The sequence below is a fragment of the Nothoprocta perdicaria genome, unplaced genomic scaffold (genome assembly GCF_003342845.1).
Source record: "Nothoprocta perdicaria isolate Ctin4 unplaced genomic scaffold, notPer1 scaffold_14, whole genome shotgun sequence".
Classification (NCBI taxonomy): Eukaryota; Metazoa; Chordata; class Aves; order Tinamiformes; family Tinamidae; genus Nothoprocta; species Nothoprocta perdicaria.
The window spans coordinates 760,487-773,976 of record NW_020454538.1 but is presented as its reverse complement, the minus strand read 5'-3'; the positions used below and the strand labels follow the sequence as shown (position 1 = coordinate 773,976).

At 51.0% G+C, this 13,490-nt stretch overlaps 1 protein-coding gene across 1 annotated transcript; it reads right to left on the bottom strand.

Moving 5' to 3' along the window:
- Positions 1 to 5,509: 5,509 nt before the first annotated feature.
- Positions 5,510 to 10,762, bottom strand: CD8B (CD8b molecule). The gene is made up of 5 exons (XM_026034184.1): positions 10,561 to 10,762; positions 8,361 to 8,714; positions 6,352 to 6,447; positions 5,788 to 5,877; positions 5,510 to 5,564 (listed from the first exon to the last, which is right to left on the bottom strand). The coding sequence occupies exons 1-5, from the start codon at positions 10,604 to 10,606 to the stop codon at positions 5,524 to 5,526; spliced, it is 627 nt and encodes a 208-aa protein (XP_025889969.1). The 5' UTR covers positions 10,607 to 10,762; the 3' UTR covers positions 5,510 to 5,523.
- Positions 10,763 to 13,490: the final 2,728 nt, after the last annotated feature.

The window sequence follows — 13,490 nt, the reverse complement described above, 5'->3', positions numbered from 1 at the left end:
CTTTGGTTTTAGGCTGCTCTGATTCAGCAGGATGTCCTCTAGATGGTTCTCTGCAGTGGACTGACAGATAATTAGCCCGAGGAGCAGAAGTCAAATCACTGAAAGGTGATGTTATTATTAGCAATTTCTGCTGCAGTTAGAATATGACGAAGGCAGAAAAAAACATGTGGGCAACCAGTTGTTTCTACAGAACGTTGTATGAGAGATGTGAGTGCATCAGACAGATTGGATGGACAAGAGAACATTTAAACATTGTTTATTCTCCTATACCTACCAATAAGCCATTTACCTTTCACTGATTTCCAATTTTCATTAGGGCAACTGATGGATTTGGAAGACAGATGATGTTCAAATACACAAGTCCTTTCTGCAGGGAGAAGCAGCAAGGTTCACCATGTGGAGAAGCTGGAAGGAAACCGGTTGCTGTTTAATGTGTTTATGCTAAAAACTAAATGGAATAAGATGTGAGCCAAAGGAGAGGAGATGAAGCCACATGGGGAAGAGACAGATGGACAAGGACAAGTATCTTTGGAAGAAGCTTGACAAGACGTAACTTCGGGATCAGTTTTCTCTCAGTTTGCTGAGGATATTTAAGCTGGCTAAGCCTGGCGTGATTTCCCAGCATGGATCCCTGTTGGACACCAGTATATTCAGTAGTGACCTTTGGACTAATGAGCCTCTTCCCCCTGTCCTTATAGAAACTGCCTGGTGCCAGGAGCCTGTCTGGGGACATCACGATGACCAGGAGATGCAGGAGGAACATCAAAGTGACTGTGCTCTCATGGGCCAGTTCTCTCTGCTGCTGGTGGCATCTCTCCAAAGGCTTCAGCAGGAGGAAACCTCTGTTGCCACAACTGAGCAATGAGGCAGGTGACGAGCAGGTGCTTCTCGATCCCTGCAGATGGTCCCATCGCGATAACCAGGCTGTGACATCTGACTGTGCTTATTTGGGCCATGCTGATTCTTCCCTCTGTTAACACTGAAATCTTCCATGAAGGGTCTTGTGATGAGGGAGGAATGGAAAATCTTATGAAGAACTGCAAAATTTCATTGTGAATCTACCAACTTTTGTTTTGAACAGAGTGGGAAAACAAACAAAAAATAAATGTTGCTGCTGCAGCGTGCGGCTTATCCGGTGTGAACTAAAGCTGCGGTTTCTGAGCAGCCTGCTGTCCCCTTTGCCTTGCAGAGCTGCAGCACCGGGTGGGCTTGGAGGACGTCAGCGGTGGCTCTCACACCGCAGAGTCACACGCGCTCTTTCCACTCCGGCTCTGTGTTTCCAGCACAGTGGCCAACACTGCTGCTCTCTTCTGGATCCTTCTCGCTAAACATCCTCGTAACACACCTCCAAATACAGCTTGCAATGTGTGGGTGCCTYCCCGCTCTCATCTCCCCACTGTCCCCAGCCTTCAGGGTGATCCCTAGCTCAACATCTCAGCGTCATCTCGGCGCTGCAACATGTAGCTGCAACCTGGATGTGCTCAGTGTTTGCAATACCCGTGTGCATGGCTTGAGAAGGGCTTTCCTGCACCTGGGAGCACCCCAGGGATGATCTGAGCCCTTCTGTGTAGGGAGAAGGACTTGGCTGGGGTCTTTACTCTTAATGTGTCTTGAATTTCCCCAGCCGATCGGAGCTAGYGGAGCAGAATCGTTCCCTGGTTCCACTGCCCACGGTGCTGGCTGGGTGTCACCCCATTGTTTGCTTGAGCTTACTTGCTTCATCTCCTCTGGGGTCCTCTTCATGATGCTGACTGGCCTGTACAGAGAGTTATTTCTTCACATTTTTACACTTACTTAAAAAAAAAAAAAAGAACAAAATACAAAATCAACCAACCAAACCAAAACAAACCACCCCCCACCAAGCCCTCCCCCTAGAGCTAGCCCCACAGAGACACAACCATAACGCGGGGTATCTCCTTCAAAGGAGGTGGCGGTGCCATCAGAAAGCAGCAGCTGCTCTGACGTTCCCCCAGGTAGACACAACACGCCAAATTCAGCCTTAGAAAGGCTGTCGCTTTCGCAGACTGACCCTGCTGTAAACAACCAGACACAGAGATTACAGCCCTGGCCAAGGAACCGGGAGCTGAACAGCGGTCCTATGTGCACAACTCACAGGTGCACATATATATATATATATGTGTGTATATTTGTATGTTTGCATGATGTGTTTTAATGCTGTCTTCTGTAAAGCGTGCAAACCCTTGTATTAATCAGAGCAATATATCTGGAAACCAAGGAAAATCATGGGCATTTTCTCCTTTACGTAGGGTTGGGCCAGAGCAGCAGAATCTGGGATATTATTCCAAATATTCCCAAGCGGACAGATTTGGCACAGCAGCCTGTGCTGCAGGGTGATGGACCCTCAGCCTGTGAGTGGGAATGTGTGAAAAATGGTTTTGTTTTAAGATAAAATCACCGCCCTCCATCAGCACCGCACATGCAAGGTCTTCAGTCGARCTTGGCAATGAAGCTGCCGTGTGGTTTCCGACAGCTCCGGCTTTGGTCAGGGGCTCTGAGCCCCACCAGGGCTCTGAGCGCCTCGGGTGCCACTACAAAGGAAAGATCTCGTATTTTTCACTATGAYTCTCAGCAGCTGCTTCTGCACTCGAGGTTGTAAAATCCTCAAGTTGTGATATTATTAGAATATGGAAAGTAGAGGCAATGTGCAGAATTTCCCATAGTAGAGTTTTCTGTGGCTTTTTTTTTTTTTTAAGTGGACCTTTTCCATTGGTGGTCATGTTTGAATATGCTTTAAATTTCCAGAACATAAAAAATTAATAAATGCTTATGAATTGTGGAGAGAGGGCTTTGTTGCTGCTGTACCTACCTGCTCTCCTCAAGATATTTATTGCTCTCACCATGTTTGCTAGCATTGGGCTCAGCTGCATAATAAGTCACATYTAAAACATCCAGTAAACATTATTTGTAAACTCCTTAAAATCTACTTGCATTTATGTATTGCAAATAAGAAGAGAGACTGTGAGTTGGCCCTAGATGCAATTGATGCTCAGAAACCCTGTAGCAGCCCTGGTGTGTTGGGAGCTCCAGCGTGGACCCCGGCTGCCAAACTGGAAAGGGGATAGGAGCAAGTGGGGCAGCGCCTGAGCCCCAGCTGCATTCACACAGCAGGAGAAGGAGACGTTTAGAAATTCCCATGTGGACACTCAGCAGGACACCCTGGATGCCTCAAAGTCACAGAATCACAGAATCACGGAAGTCCTTTTATTTTCCCTACAGGAAGGATCTATCTACTATCCAGTGTTTACATATTGAGTCGTTTTGACCAAGGATTAAGTATGTAGGAGCAGAAACAGCATGAATAGATACATATATTTCTTTCCCCTTTACATGGATTTCAAGTTTAATAATTTAATAGAGATGTTACTCAGCATTTCTACATTAGTGTGTTGAACTAATATATGTTTATGACCCCACAATTCTTTATTTTTATTTTTATTTTTATTTTTATTTTTATTTTTATTTTTATTTTTATTTTTATTTTTATTTTTATTTTTATTTTTATTTTTATTTTTATTTTTATTTTTATTTTWCTTTGGGAAGGTAGAAGCCCTGCTCTACTGTCACTGCCTTGTTTTCAGCTGCACCTGGTTTTGTATTTTATTGTTTGGGTTATAAGAATACAGGTCACTGGTGTAGAAACAATGGTAGGTAAAAAGAATAAAGAAGAAAATGAGCACTGGTAGCAGCTGAAATTCTCTTGGAAGATTAACAATGTAATTACTGTTTTTGTAGCATATCAACAWTTTTTTTTYCCCAAAGCAATAAGAATATTTACTGCAAAGCATAATCCGCATTGCTGCTATTTCTCTTTCACCCTTTACCGCCCAGGGATTTGTGGGATTGGGCACAATGTGGATGATACTTTGCATTTAAACCTAGTAGATACCCAAAATATTTTTTTTTCCTATTTGAAGACCTTTTGGCTTTACGGAGCTCTTGTGGGTTTCTCTATGCTTTGTAAAGTGGCATCTTTTATTAGCCATGGGCTTGGACCTCCAAGTCCTTGTTGTTATTCTCTTGAAGGCTGGTGGGCTCGGGAGAGAAATGCAAAGAAAATTCCAAAGGGATTAGGGAAGAGCATTGACCAGGGAATCCCCCCTCTGCCTGCGTTGGACCCCAACAGCTCTGCCCTCTGGACAGGGTTATGGCTGGGGGGGAAAGAAGCTTTTCTAGTTGCAAATGTCTGCGGGCTGGGGTAGTTTTCTCAGGAATAAAAGTGTCTTTCTATGAGTTTCCACTTCCTTCTCCCTTACGTTCTGGAAAACGGATGTGATTTTTGTTTCTGTCAGGCCTCGATGTGGGGGACGTCCCCTCTTGGCCCAGCCAGGTCCCTGTGTGGGGACAGACCCGGGGCCAGAGGAGCAGCCCCCGGTGCCCCCACGTGCTCCCCGCTCAACCCCATAGGAGACCCGGATCGAACGGCAGTTAAATTAAATCATGAGGCATCTCTGGGGGGGAAGAACGGTTTTATGGAGCACCGGGAAGGCTGTATGTGTGCTCAGCATCCCAAAGCAGAYGTGGGCACGGGTCTCATCCCTCAGGAGCACGACGGTCCCTGGACCCAGGGCACCCCCTGCTTCGTCCCCAAGGCCGATCCTGGCCTGCAGGAGGGAGCGATTGGAGCCGGGGGGAGCCCGGGCTGGGCGCCAGCGCCCGAGTGGCCACGGCTGCCGTCGGGGCCGGTGCTGCTGCTATCGGGGCCGGCGCTGCCCTCGCGGAGCTGCCCGCGCCCGGCCTTGTCCCTATCAGTGCGTGGGTGCCCTGCAGCCTCCCCTGGAGCTCCGACACCTGGAGGCCTCCTTCCCAGTTAACCCTTGTGCTGGTGCGGCCGGCGGCTTGTCCCGGGGAGCAGCYGGCACAGCGGGACCACAACACAGCTTAGCTGCCGTTTCTGAGGAACCTGCCCGCTCCAGCTGCACATTGGCAGGGGGTCAGCAAAGCCCTGAAACAGCTTTATAGGGGGAAAAAAAAGAAAGCTTTTACATGCAGATTTACAGGGTRAACACAGAGCACGGAGCCCTTGGCGTGTGTCCCCAGCCCGCGGCAGTGAGTCCTTCCTTCCTTCCTTCCCGGCTGTGCAGACAGCCCTGTCCCATCCCGCGCGGCGCAGATCCCGCAGACGCTCCAGTCCTTCCCAGGCCCTGTGGGCAGGAAGCCCTCGGCAGCCTTGGGAAAACGCTCGCCCTTTGGCAGGGTCTGTAACCTGCTGCGTGAAGGAAGCTCTTAAATAAAGTCAGGGTCCATCGCAAGGACAGATCTGTCTCGCCCTTCTCGTCCTTGGCTGGTCTCCGCCACATCCTGCTCCACACCAGGGAAGGCAGCAGGGTCTCAGGAGGACTTTKCCACCGCCCTTGTCCTGCTGGGGACATGTGTTGGTTTGGAGGATGGGGACTCCGTGGCCAGAGGGCATTTTGGTGAGGTCCAGGGAGGGATGAGCATGGTGCAGAAGAGGCTCCATGGTCTCCCTCGTCACCAGCCATTGGCAGGGGGAGGCAGAAGGACTCACTGCCTGTGGATGCGAAGCCACAACCTTCTCTGCAGCCCTGCAGGGAGAGGTGCTCTGTCACCCAGGGTCATGGTCCCAACCTGTCCCGCTGCTCCAGCAATGCCTGGAGAGTCCCGGCCCCACACTGGGGGCTGCAAACCCACTCTAGTCCCACAGGGAAGGGGTGCAGGGGGTGTCCCCGTGACCCAAACCGCTCTGGGGAGGCCTGTCCTGCTCCTCGTCCTCCAGCCCCGTGAGCCCCTCCGTGCCCCGTGGCTTACGGTGGAAGCGGTGGCCGATGGCAGCCAGGCAGAGCAGCAGGATGAGGGCGCACGTGGCCAGCGGGACCCAGATGAGGGGGCTGCAGTAACCTGGAGCAAGGGGAGGAACTGGTGAGACCCTGCCCTGGAGCCCAGCTCCCTGGGGACGGGTCCTGTCCTCCCAGGCTGGGACCACCTGCCCACCCTCAGCACTGGAGGGACCACCCGCACCTTGGGGTTGCAGTTGTGTCCCAGGGAATGAAGCGTGTCAGCATTTTCATGGATGTCAGGCACACGTGGGCCTGCGTGTGACACACATCTGCACAGCAAAGGGGAGACACCAGCACTGCGGTTCCTCAKTGCTTGGGTAGAACTACATGGAAGTGTCTACCGGCCCCATATGCCAGGAGCTCTGTCCTGAGCTGGGGCTCGAGTCCAAGATGCCCAAACACATGGCATCCCTTTGCCACAGCTCGGACAAGCTCCGAGGATCAGCGAGGAGCCCCAGGGAGCACAGCAGGGAGCAGCCACACGGGGCTCCTGCAGATCCCGTTGGAAAAGCGCGAGCGAGGGCGGCTCCTCTACCTTTCCTGTGCACAGGTTTGCTCCTGGTGACGTGTCCCCTGGGCCTTCTGGAAGGAGTTGCTCGAGTGGACAGCGGCGGCAGAGGCAAAACTTCAACTGATGATAAAGAGGTAAAAGGTGGTTAATAAAATAAAACAGTGTTAAGCGTGAGCAGTCCCTCACGCTTGAGAACCACTCAGTCCCCAAGAGCTTCTGAAAGCCTTGGCCTTAAAAAGTACATTTTGAGCAGCTTAAAAAACAAGCAGAGTAGAGAAATAAGCAGAGGAGTAAGTAGAATGGGAAGATCGGATTCTGCTTAAAACTACACAAATTGACCCCAAAGCAACACGGGCTGTTGGCTTATGAGTATGGGGTACTGCGATTCTTAGTGATCTGTCTGATATGTCTGTGATCTGACAAAGCATGAGATGATCTGTGATGGCGTGGTCTGGATTTCTGGAGCTGGACCTGAACGCGTAAGTGGCCACAGAAATTAACMAGGGCCTTTAAAAGCATTAATGTGATGATGCCTTAGATAAAGAAGGACAGAAGTTTAAGCCAGAGTGAAAGAAAACTTTCTCGAGCTGCATTCGCTGCCAGACACAGTCCCATTAGCCCTGGTCGACAGCCAGCAATGAGCACTGGCAGGGTTTCTTCTGAGAATGGGTTTAATGTCTTCTGGGCTATTTCCAAATCAGATTTTGTATAGTTCTGCTGAATAGAAACATAGAGAGAGAGCTGCTAGCACGTTCCCATCAGTGCAGAATCCAATCCTGCATCCTGACAGTGCCCAAACGTTCCCTCCTCTCCCCCTGTCTTTGCTCTTAATTCAGCTGAGCAATTGCCAAGTAGTCTCTTTCTTTATTTGAAGGCTTTACATTGTGCCCGATGTGCTGCTAACCATGCATTTGTTATCCAAAATCAAAAGCAATAGGAGATTTCAATAGCACTGGGATTTTTAAGGGATCCCTGGATCTTTTCCATATTCAGATTATTATARTCTTCGCTTGGAATTGGACTTTTTTTTTTCTGACAAAACAAGGCCATGCTTTATTGTGGTGAATAAGGATTAAAACTTAACCCATCCATCTGTCTATTAAAATTGGTCAGGAAAAAATCCTGCTGATTAAGTACCTACATATCTGACTACTCACACTCCAATTACTCAGAATTCTGKGAAGTTCAAAACTATCTTTTCTTCTATCTTAGATTGAAATTCCTGGGGAAAACACTGTTAGTTTGAGTGGAAAAGACTTTCCAATATTCCAGACCTKCTCTGAAACATTAGGTAATTGGGGTTTACCTGGATTACTTCTCCTTTACTTAACGATGGATTAAAAAAAAAAGGAATTCAATGACTATTTCCTTTATCTCGCATATTAAAGGGAAAAATGTCCAGTGAAGTCTGAGCTCTCCCAGACCATCTGTTGGGACTTAGTTTTAAATTGGCRCGCCCTTGATCATGTTGAATTTCAGCCGTGTTTTTTAATGCTTTGCTTTCAGGACACAGATATGGCTATAGTTGATAAAAAACAACATGCCTTTATCTTGAGTTAGTTTTCCCTCAGGCCTGCAAGAATCCCAGGGGGATTTCTGAGCCAGCTAAGTGAACTAAAATTGCAAGGTGCTTTTTGCAAAAAGAAATGCAGGGGCACAGGCGATGCCTTAGAGCCAGCTGCTGTCACTGCACCCTGGCTAAGCAGCTTCTTCCTCTGCCTCACGGGCRGCTGAGAAGGGTTGAATCCTACTTCAAATACAGTATTTTTCTTTCTCTTGGAAAGGCACAAGAAGAAGGGGGTCTTCTTCTCCCTTGGAAGTCCTGAAATGTCCCCAGTGCTGGGCCCAGAGCATGGCCAGAAGAAGTGGTGGGAGGTTGACCACCACACACGCAGGTTGACCACTTGCAGCAGAGCCATTTACTGTATATTCTGACTCACCAGGTCTCTTCTAGGAAGCCCAAGAGCCCCAACCTTCCCTGCCCTTCCTACCCTCAAGGCCTGGATGATCAGGGCCCCTATGGAGATGCTTACCCACACCGAGCCTCGTCCCGGCGCCGAGGAGGAGCTCCGAGGCCTGGGAGATGGTGCAGTAATAGGTGCCGTTGTCGGAAGGCTGGAGCTGCTGGATGTGCAGACTGTAGGAGTTCTGAGAATGCCCTCCATGCACCTGGAACTTCTCACTGCTGAYGTTCCTGCCATAGGTGGTTTTGCCCAGCAGGTTTAGGAACACCAGGAACTGGAAAAGTTGTCTCTCCTGGTTCCATCGGTACCAGTACACACCCCCATACTGAGATTTTTTCACGTGGCAGATGATTTCTGTTCTGGTTTTCGTTTGGGCTAAAATACGTTCGGGAGTCTGAGACAAAAACAGACTTGTACAGAAACCTTAAAAAARAGACAGAAATACATAGTTACATCTTGGCCATTGCCCCCTTTTTTTTTTTTCCCTTTGTGTGGTAAGCACATATTTCCTTTTGAGGTTAATAATGTCAGCAGTCACAGATGAGAGGGTCACATCAGTGAGAAATGGGGCAGTCTTTACCAGGAAACCCAGCCAATATTTCACTGATGGCCTTTGGGGTCCTTCGCTATGTTTTGGCCAAAACACAGGTATTTGTTTCCCCACAAATCTTCACGTAGAAGGAAACGAGGTGGCAGARAGGGATGGGGGGATCTTCCATAGGTCCTACAGGTTGTCCCGGAGTCTGCATGATCTGGAAGGGACTCTGACGTTGTCTCCAGTGGAGGTTGCCCCTACCCTCCTGTTTGTCTCCTGTTTTTCAGAAAAGCTTCTCCTCTTTGGCCAGATCTTCTTGCACCTCTCGGCTTGTTTGTAAGATATTTTCCTCACAGAAGCAGCACAGGGGTTGAAGATAAACCTAAGGTGGGATTTCAAGGCCGAACGCGACCACAGAGGCTCACGCACAGGGGGACCCAGCGGGTGCAGAGGCTGCGCTTGCTGTGACACATGTGCAGCAGTGAGAGCTGCTGCCTTGACCCCTCYACTCGTGTCCCAGGGAAAAGGACCCCCAAGGAGTGTTAATGCAGCAAGGCAGCTGTTCCCTAGGGGTATTTCTGCAATTTTGGGGATGCATTTTTAGCCTCCTCTCACACAAAAGCATTGCTGGTCCTCAGAGGGGCAGCTCCAAAACAGGGGAGCGAAAATAATATGAAGATAACTTCCAAACAAGCCGCTTTTATTTTCTGTCAGCTTTCAGAGGGATTTTTTTCCCTATTGATYTCATGCTCTGGGAGAAGGAGAGGGACTTGGGAGGCTCCATTTTGGCATCACTGTGTTCAAGCTCTGCAGTGCTGGTGGGAATTATCTGCGTTGCTGTCTGCCTTGGCAGACACCCGAGCAGTATCTGTGTGGGAGAGTGGACGTGTCCTTGCAGGAGAATAAAAGGGGACTCGCAGGCCTTTTTATTTTTCCAAAATACAATCCTACAAGGCTGCAAATACTCTGAGACCAAGTGGCAAAAACCGCCCGGGAGATAAGGAGGCTCTTTCCCCCCCTGCCTGTTTCCCAGGCGTGTTTYAAAGACTTGCTAAAAGCTGAACATAACTTCTTTTCCCATTTCTTTGCCTTAAGATGCCCATATTCCTCTAAAATCTGTCCTCTAAATTATGTCATGTCGGTGTTTCAGGATGGGCTYCTTCCAAGCGTGCGCTTGCCGAGCGCCCGGGTGTCTGCCGGGACGTGGGTCTCAGTGCACAGGGACCCTGGCTAACACTAACGCCCCCAGGCCCCTCYGTGCCAGGCTCCCATGGGAAACCCCAGCACATTGAGCTGGGAGAAGGTTAAAGCAGAGCTGAGAACYTCCTAGCTGCCAATGGATGCCGGGGGTACCCGGGGAACAGGCAGGGCTTTACCCGAGTGCTCTGGTCCCGCCTGAGCCCCGGCTCAGCCTGCTCCCATGGGCTGCGGATCCATTCCTCCCCGGAGGGGAGCAGTGAGGAAACCTGCAGGGAGGGAATGAGGAAACCTGGGAGCAACAACTCGAGCTGCCATCCCAGTATATCCATTTAAGGGGTGTTTCCCACTGCTGCCAGCACTTTCTTGCCCAAGAACTGCTTTGGCAGGAGGTCACCCTGAGAGAGGGGATACAGGACCAAGMGTATATATAATCTATAGAATAACAGCCCATGGACACATCCCATGGGATAGMGCTGGCAGATGGAGGTGGCTGGGCACCCCTCTGCTCCGGGGCTCATTCCCAGRGGATCTTACCTGTGACCTGGAGGCAGAGGAAGAGACGGAGCCGCTGCTGACCCATGGGGACAGAGACACCAGCGGAGCCGGCGGCTGGTCCGGTGCCACGGGAGGGGGCCCAGGTGGCCTCCACGAGTGCTGGTTGCCACTTTTCCCACTGCAAGGAAGGGACAAGATGCTCCAGCCGCCCCAAATGCCGGGGCCGGGAGCCCCTGCCAGCCGCCCTGGTGCCTCCCACCGCGCCCGGGCGCCCGTCTCCGCCGGCCCGCGAGGTTTCCCGTCTCGGCGCAGGTGTTTCCCCCGTCGCGCGGGGCCCTCGCCACGGGTCCGGCCTCCTTCGGGGCGGTAAAAGCCACCGACCTGCCGGCTCTGGAGCGCTTTGGATCACCGTTGGGATGAGAAACAAGGAGAACTCATGGAGGGCTCGATGGCCAGAGTTACAGGGAACTGGGAGAAGGGCAGGGATCAACCCCAGCAAATTCAGTGGGCGAGAGAGGGCAGGAGTGATGAGGGCTCTGTGAGCCCCAACACCGAGTGCTTCATGCACAGGAATGTTGAAGTTGTAGCTGAAATATTGCAGTTGCTTTTTGATTTTTTGGGGGGGCCACTGAGAGCTTTGAGCCACTTGTGCTTTGCAATTTGCATGAAATACATGATGTGCAATTACAGCTGGGGGAGAAGCCAGCAGTTGTCACCAGCCTTTGATATTACAACATTTTGAGAAAAAAAAGCAGGTGCCGTTTGGGGTAATTTTCTTTAGATGCTGCCATGTTCAGGCACTCTGGTCTTGATAAAGCCGTAGTCTCCCTGAGGCAGCTCCATTGGAGCGGGGGATTTCTGCTCTGTCCCTGCATGTGCCAGAGGCCGCGGAGGAGATGGATGCAGGGGAGATGGGGGTAAATGGGCTTGACTGGCTGTTTATGACCCCAGTTTTGCCCTGTTTGTTTTCCCCATTTGGTTTCACTTCGCTTCTAAGACAGACCCCCCTCCTTAACTGGCTGTGAGAAACACCCAGGGCCTGGGGGCTGCAGAAAGCTGCTCCTTTCCCTGGTAGCAATGGTGGGAGCTGAGCCCAGCGCCTCTTGCTGCTGCAACAGCTTGTGTTCCAGACCGTTCTTCCCTGCAGCAAAGAAAGAAAATAAAAAACAAACCCCGGAGCAGACAGCAACAAGATAGTGGGCTCCAAGGCTGGGAGCTGGAGCCATGTGCAGCTGTCTTGGGCTGGCAGCCCCCCTGCATAGGACATACTCCCTGGACAGAGTCACCAAGGCCATGGGAGAGGTTCAGCAGCCCCATGGGGGGGCAAATTGGCCCAAATTATACTCAATATTTGCAGCCCAAAAGCTTGGCACTCCCATTTGTAACACAAAGGGTTATTTGGCCGAAGCCGCTGTTTACACCCTTCCCGAAGGCCGAGCAGTTCTCAGGTCTGAGTGCTGCTCCGGCTGGAAAACATTTTGGAAGCGGGACCTCCTTGTCGGGCGGCCCATCAGTAACAAAGATCCGAGCCCGGTGGGAACGTGCCGGGCAGCAGCTGCTGTTTTGGCCTTTCCCCACSGTGTTTGGGGTTGCTCGCCTGGGAAGAAAACAGCAGGGCAGGGAGAGGCAGCCTGTGACCTTGCTGTGCTACACAGGCTCCTCGGAGCCCCCCAGCTTTTGCCAGGCCAAAACGGGGCACCCCTTCATTACCTGGCCAAGTTCATTATGCTTTAGATTTATTTCCACCTTCGTGCAATAAAGCATCCCCTTTTTGAAGAAAAACATCTGCATTGGGAAAACAACCAGGGGATTTACAAACCCTGAGSTGCTCCCGACCGTGTTTCAGTCTCTGCTCAATTCCTTGGTTGTGGAGGTGCCTGGCCCAAAGGCAGAGGGTTGGGAATGAAGCAGCGTGTGGGGCTGTGGGTCTGGCATGTGGGGACACGGTGCTCATGGGTGAGAACAGGATGAACCCCTGCAATCAGGAGTGTCCCCAAATGCAGTATGCAACTCCAGAGAGAAGAAACATGCCATAAAAATAAGGGGAAAGATGTGGTCCCTGTTGAAAGGGCTGGATTTCTGGATGTGGGAGGGCTGCTCCAGGGCGCTGCACTGCTCTGGTGACAGGTCCAGACATCGAGTTATTTTTCTACTACTGAGTACTCAGCATTTGGGGGGAAATGAGGCAATATAGATAAAGGGGGTGAAGAACTCCCTGTGCAGCTCCTGGACTCAGGCTCATGGGTCAAAATTGCATTTCTGCCTCTCTGCATGGCTCTGTGTGGGCCCCAAGGAGCACTGAGGAGCCTTATTTCCCAGTGCAAAAGGTCTGCAGGGAATTGYCCTGTTTGGAAGGAGATCCCAGTCAGATCCTGGCTTCCTTGGGTGGTGGGAATTCAAAAGGAGATCAAGCAGGGGATGGGCATTTGTGTCCCCTCCAACAATTTGCAAAGCGCCTTTAAGCTCTGGCAGCAACATGGGTGAGCCGCTCTGCCCGGTGCAACGCAGCTGGCAGCACAGCAGAAACGCTCTTGTTTTCTTTGTAATGACACGAAAAAAAAAGAATAAAAGAAAAAAAGAAAAGAAAGAGCGTGGCATTTCCTGCCACGCTCTTAGCTAAAATGTGGTTTGTCGGGCAAGGCTGGGGGCTGCTGTTTGCCTTCGCAGGTGGAGACGCACAGCTGTCCTCGACCCTGTGTGACACCAGTCGCCAGTCTGACCCAGATTGCGAGGGGCCCAAATTTGCACCTTCAGAGGACCAAGGCAGTGCCTGGCTAACTGTGCACGGTGACATGGATTGAGAACTGGCTGCATGGCAGATCTCACAGGATGGTGGTCAGTGGCGCTGAGTCCAGTTGGAGGCCTATAGTTAGCGGTGTCCCCCAGGGGTCAGTTCTCGGTCCGGTSCTGTTCAACTTATTCATTAACGACCTGGATGAAGGGCTGGAGTGCTCCCTCAGCAAGTTTGC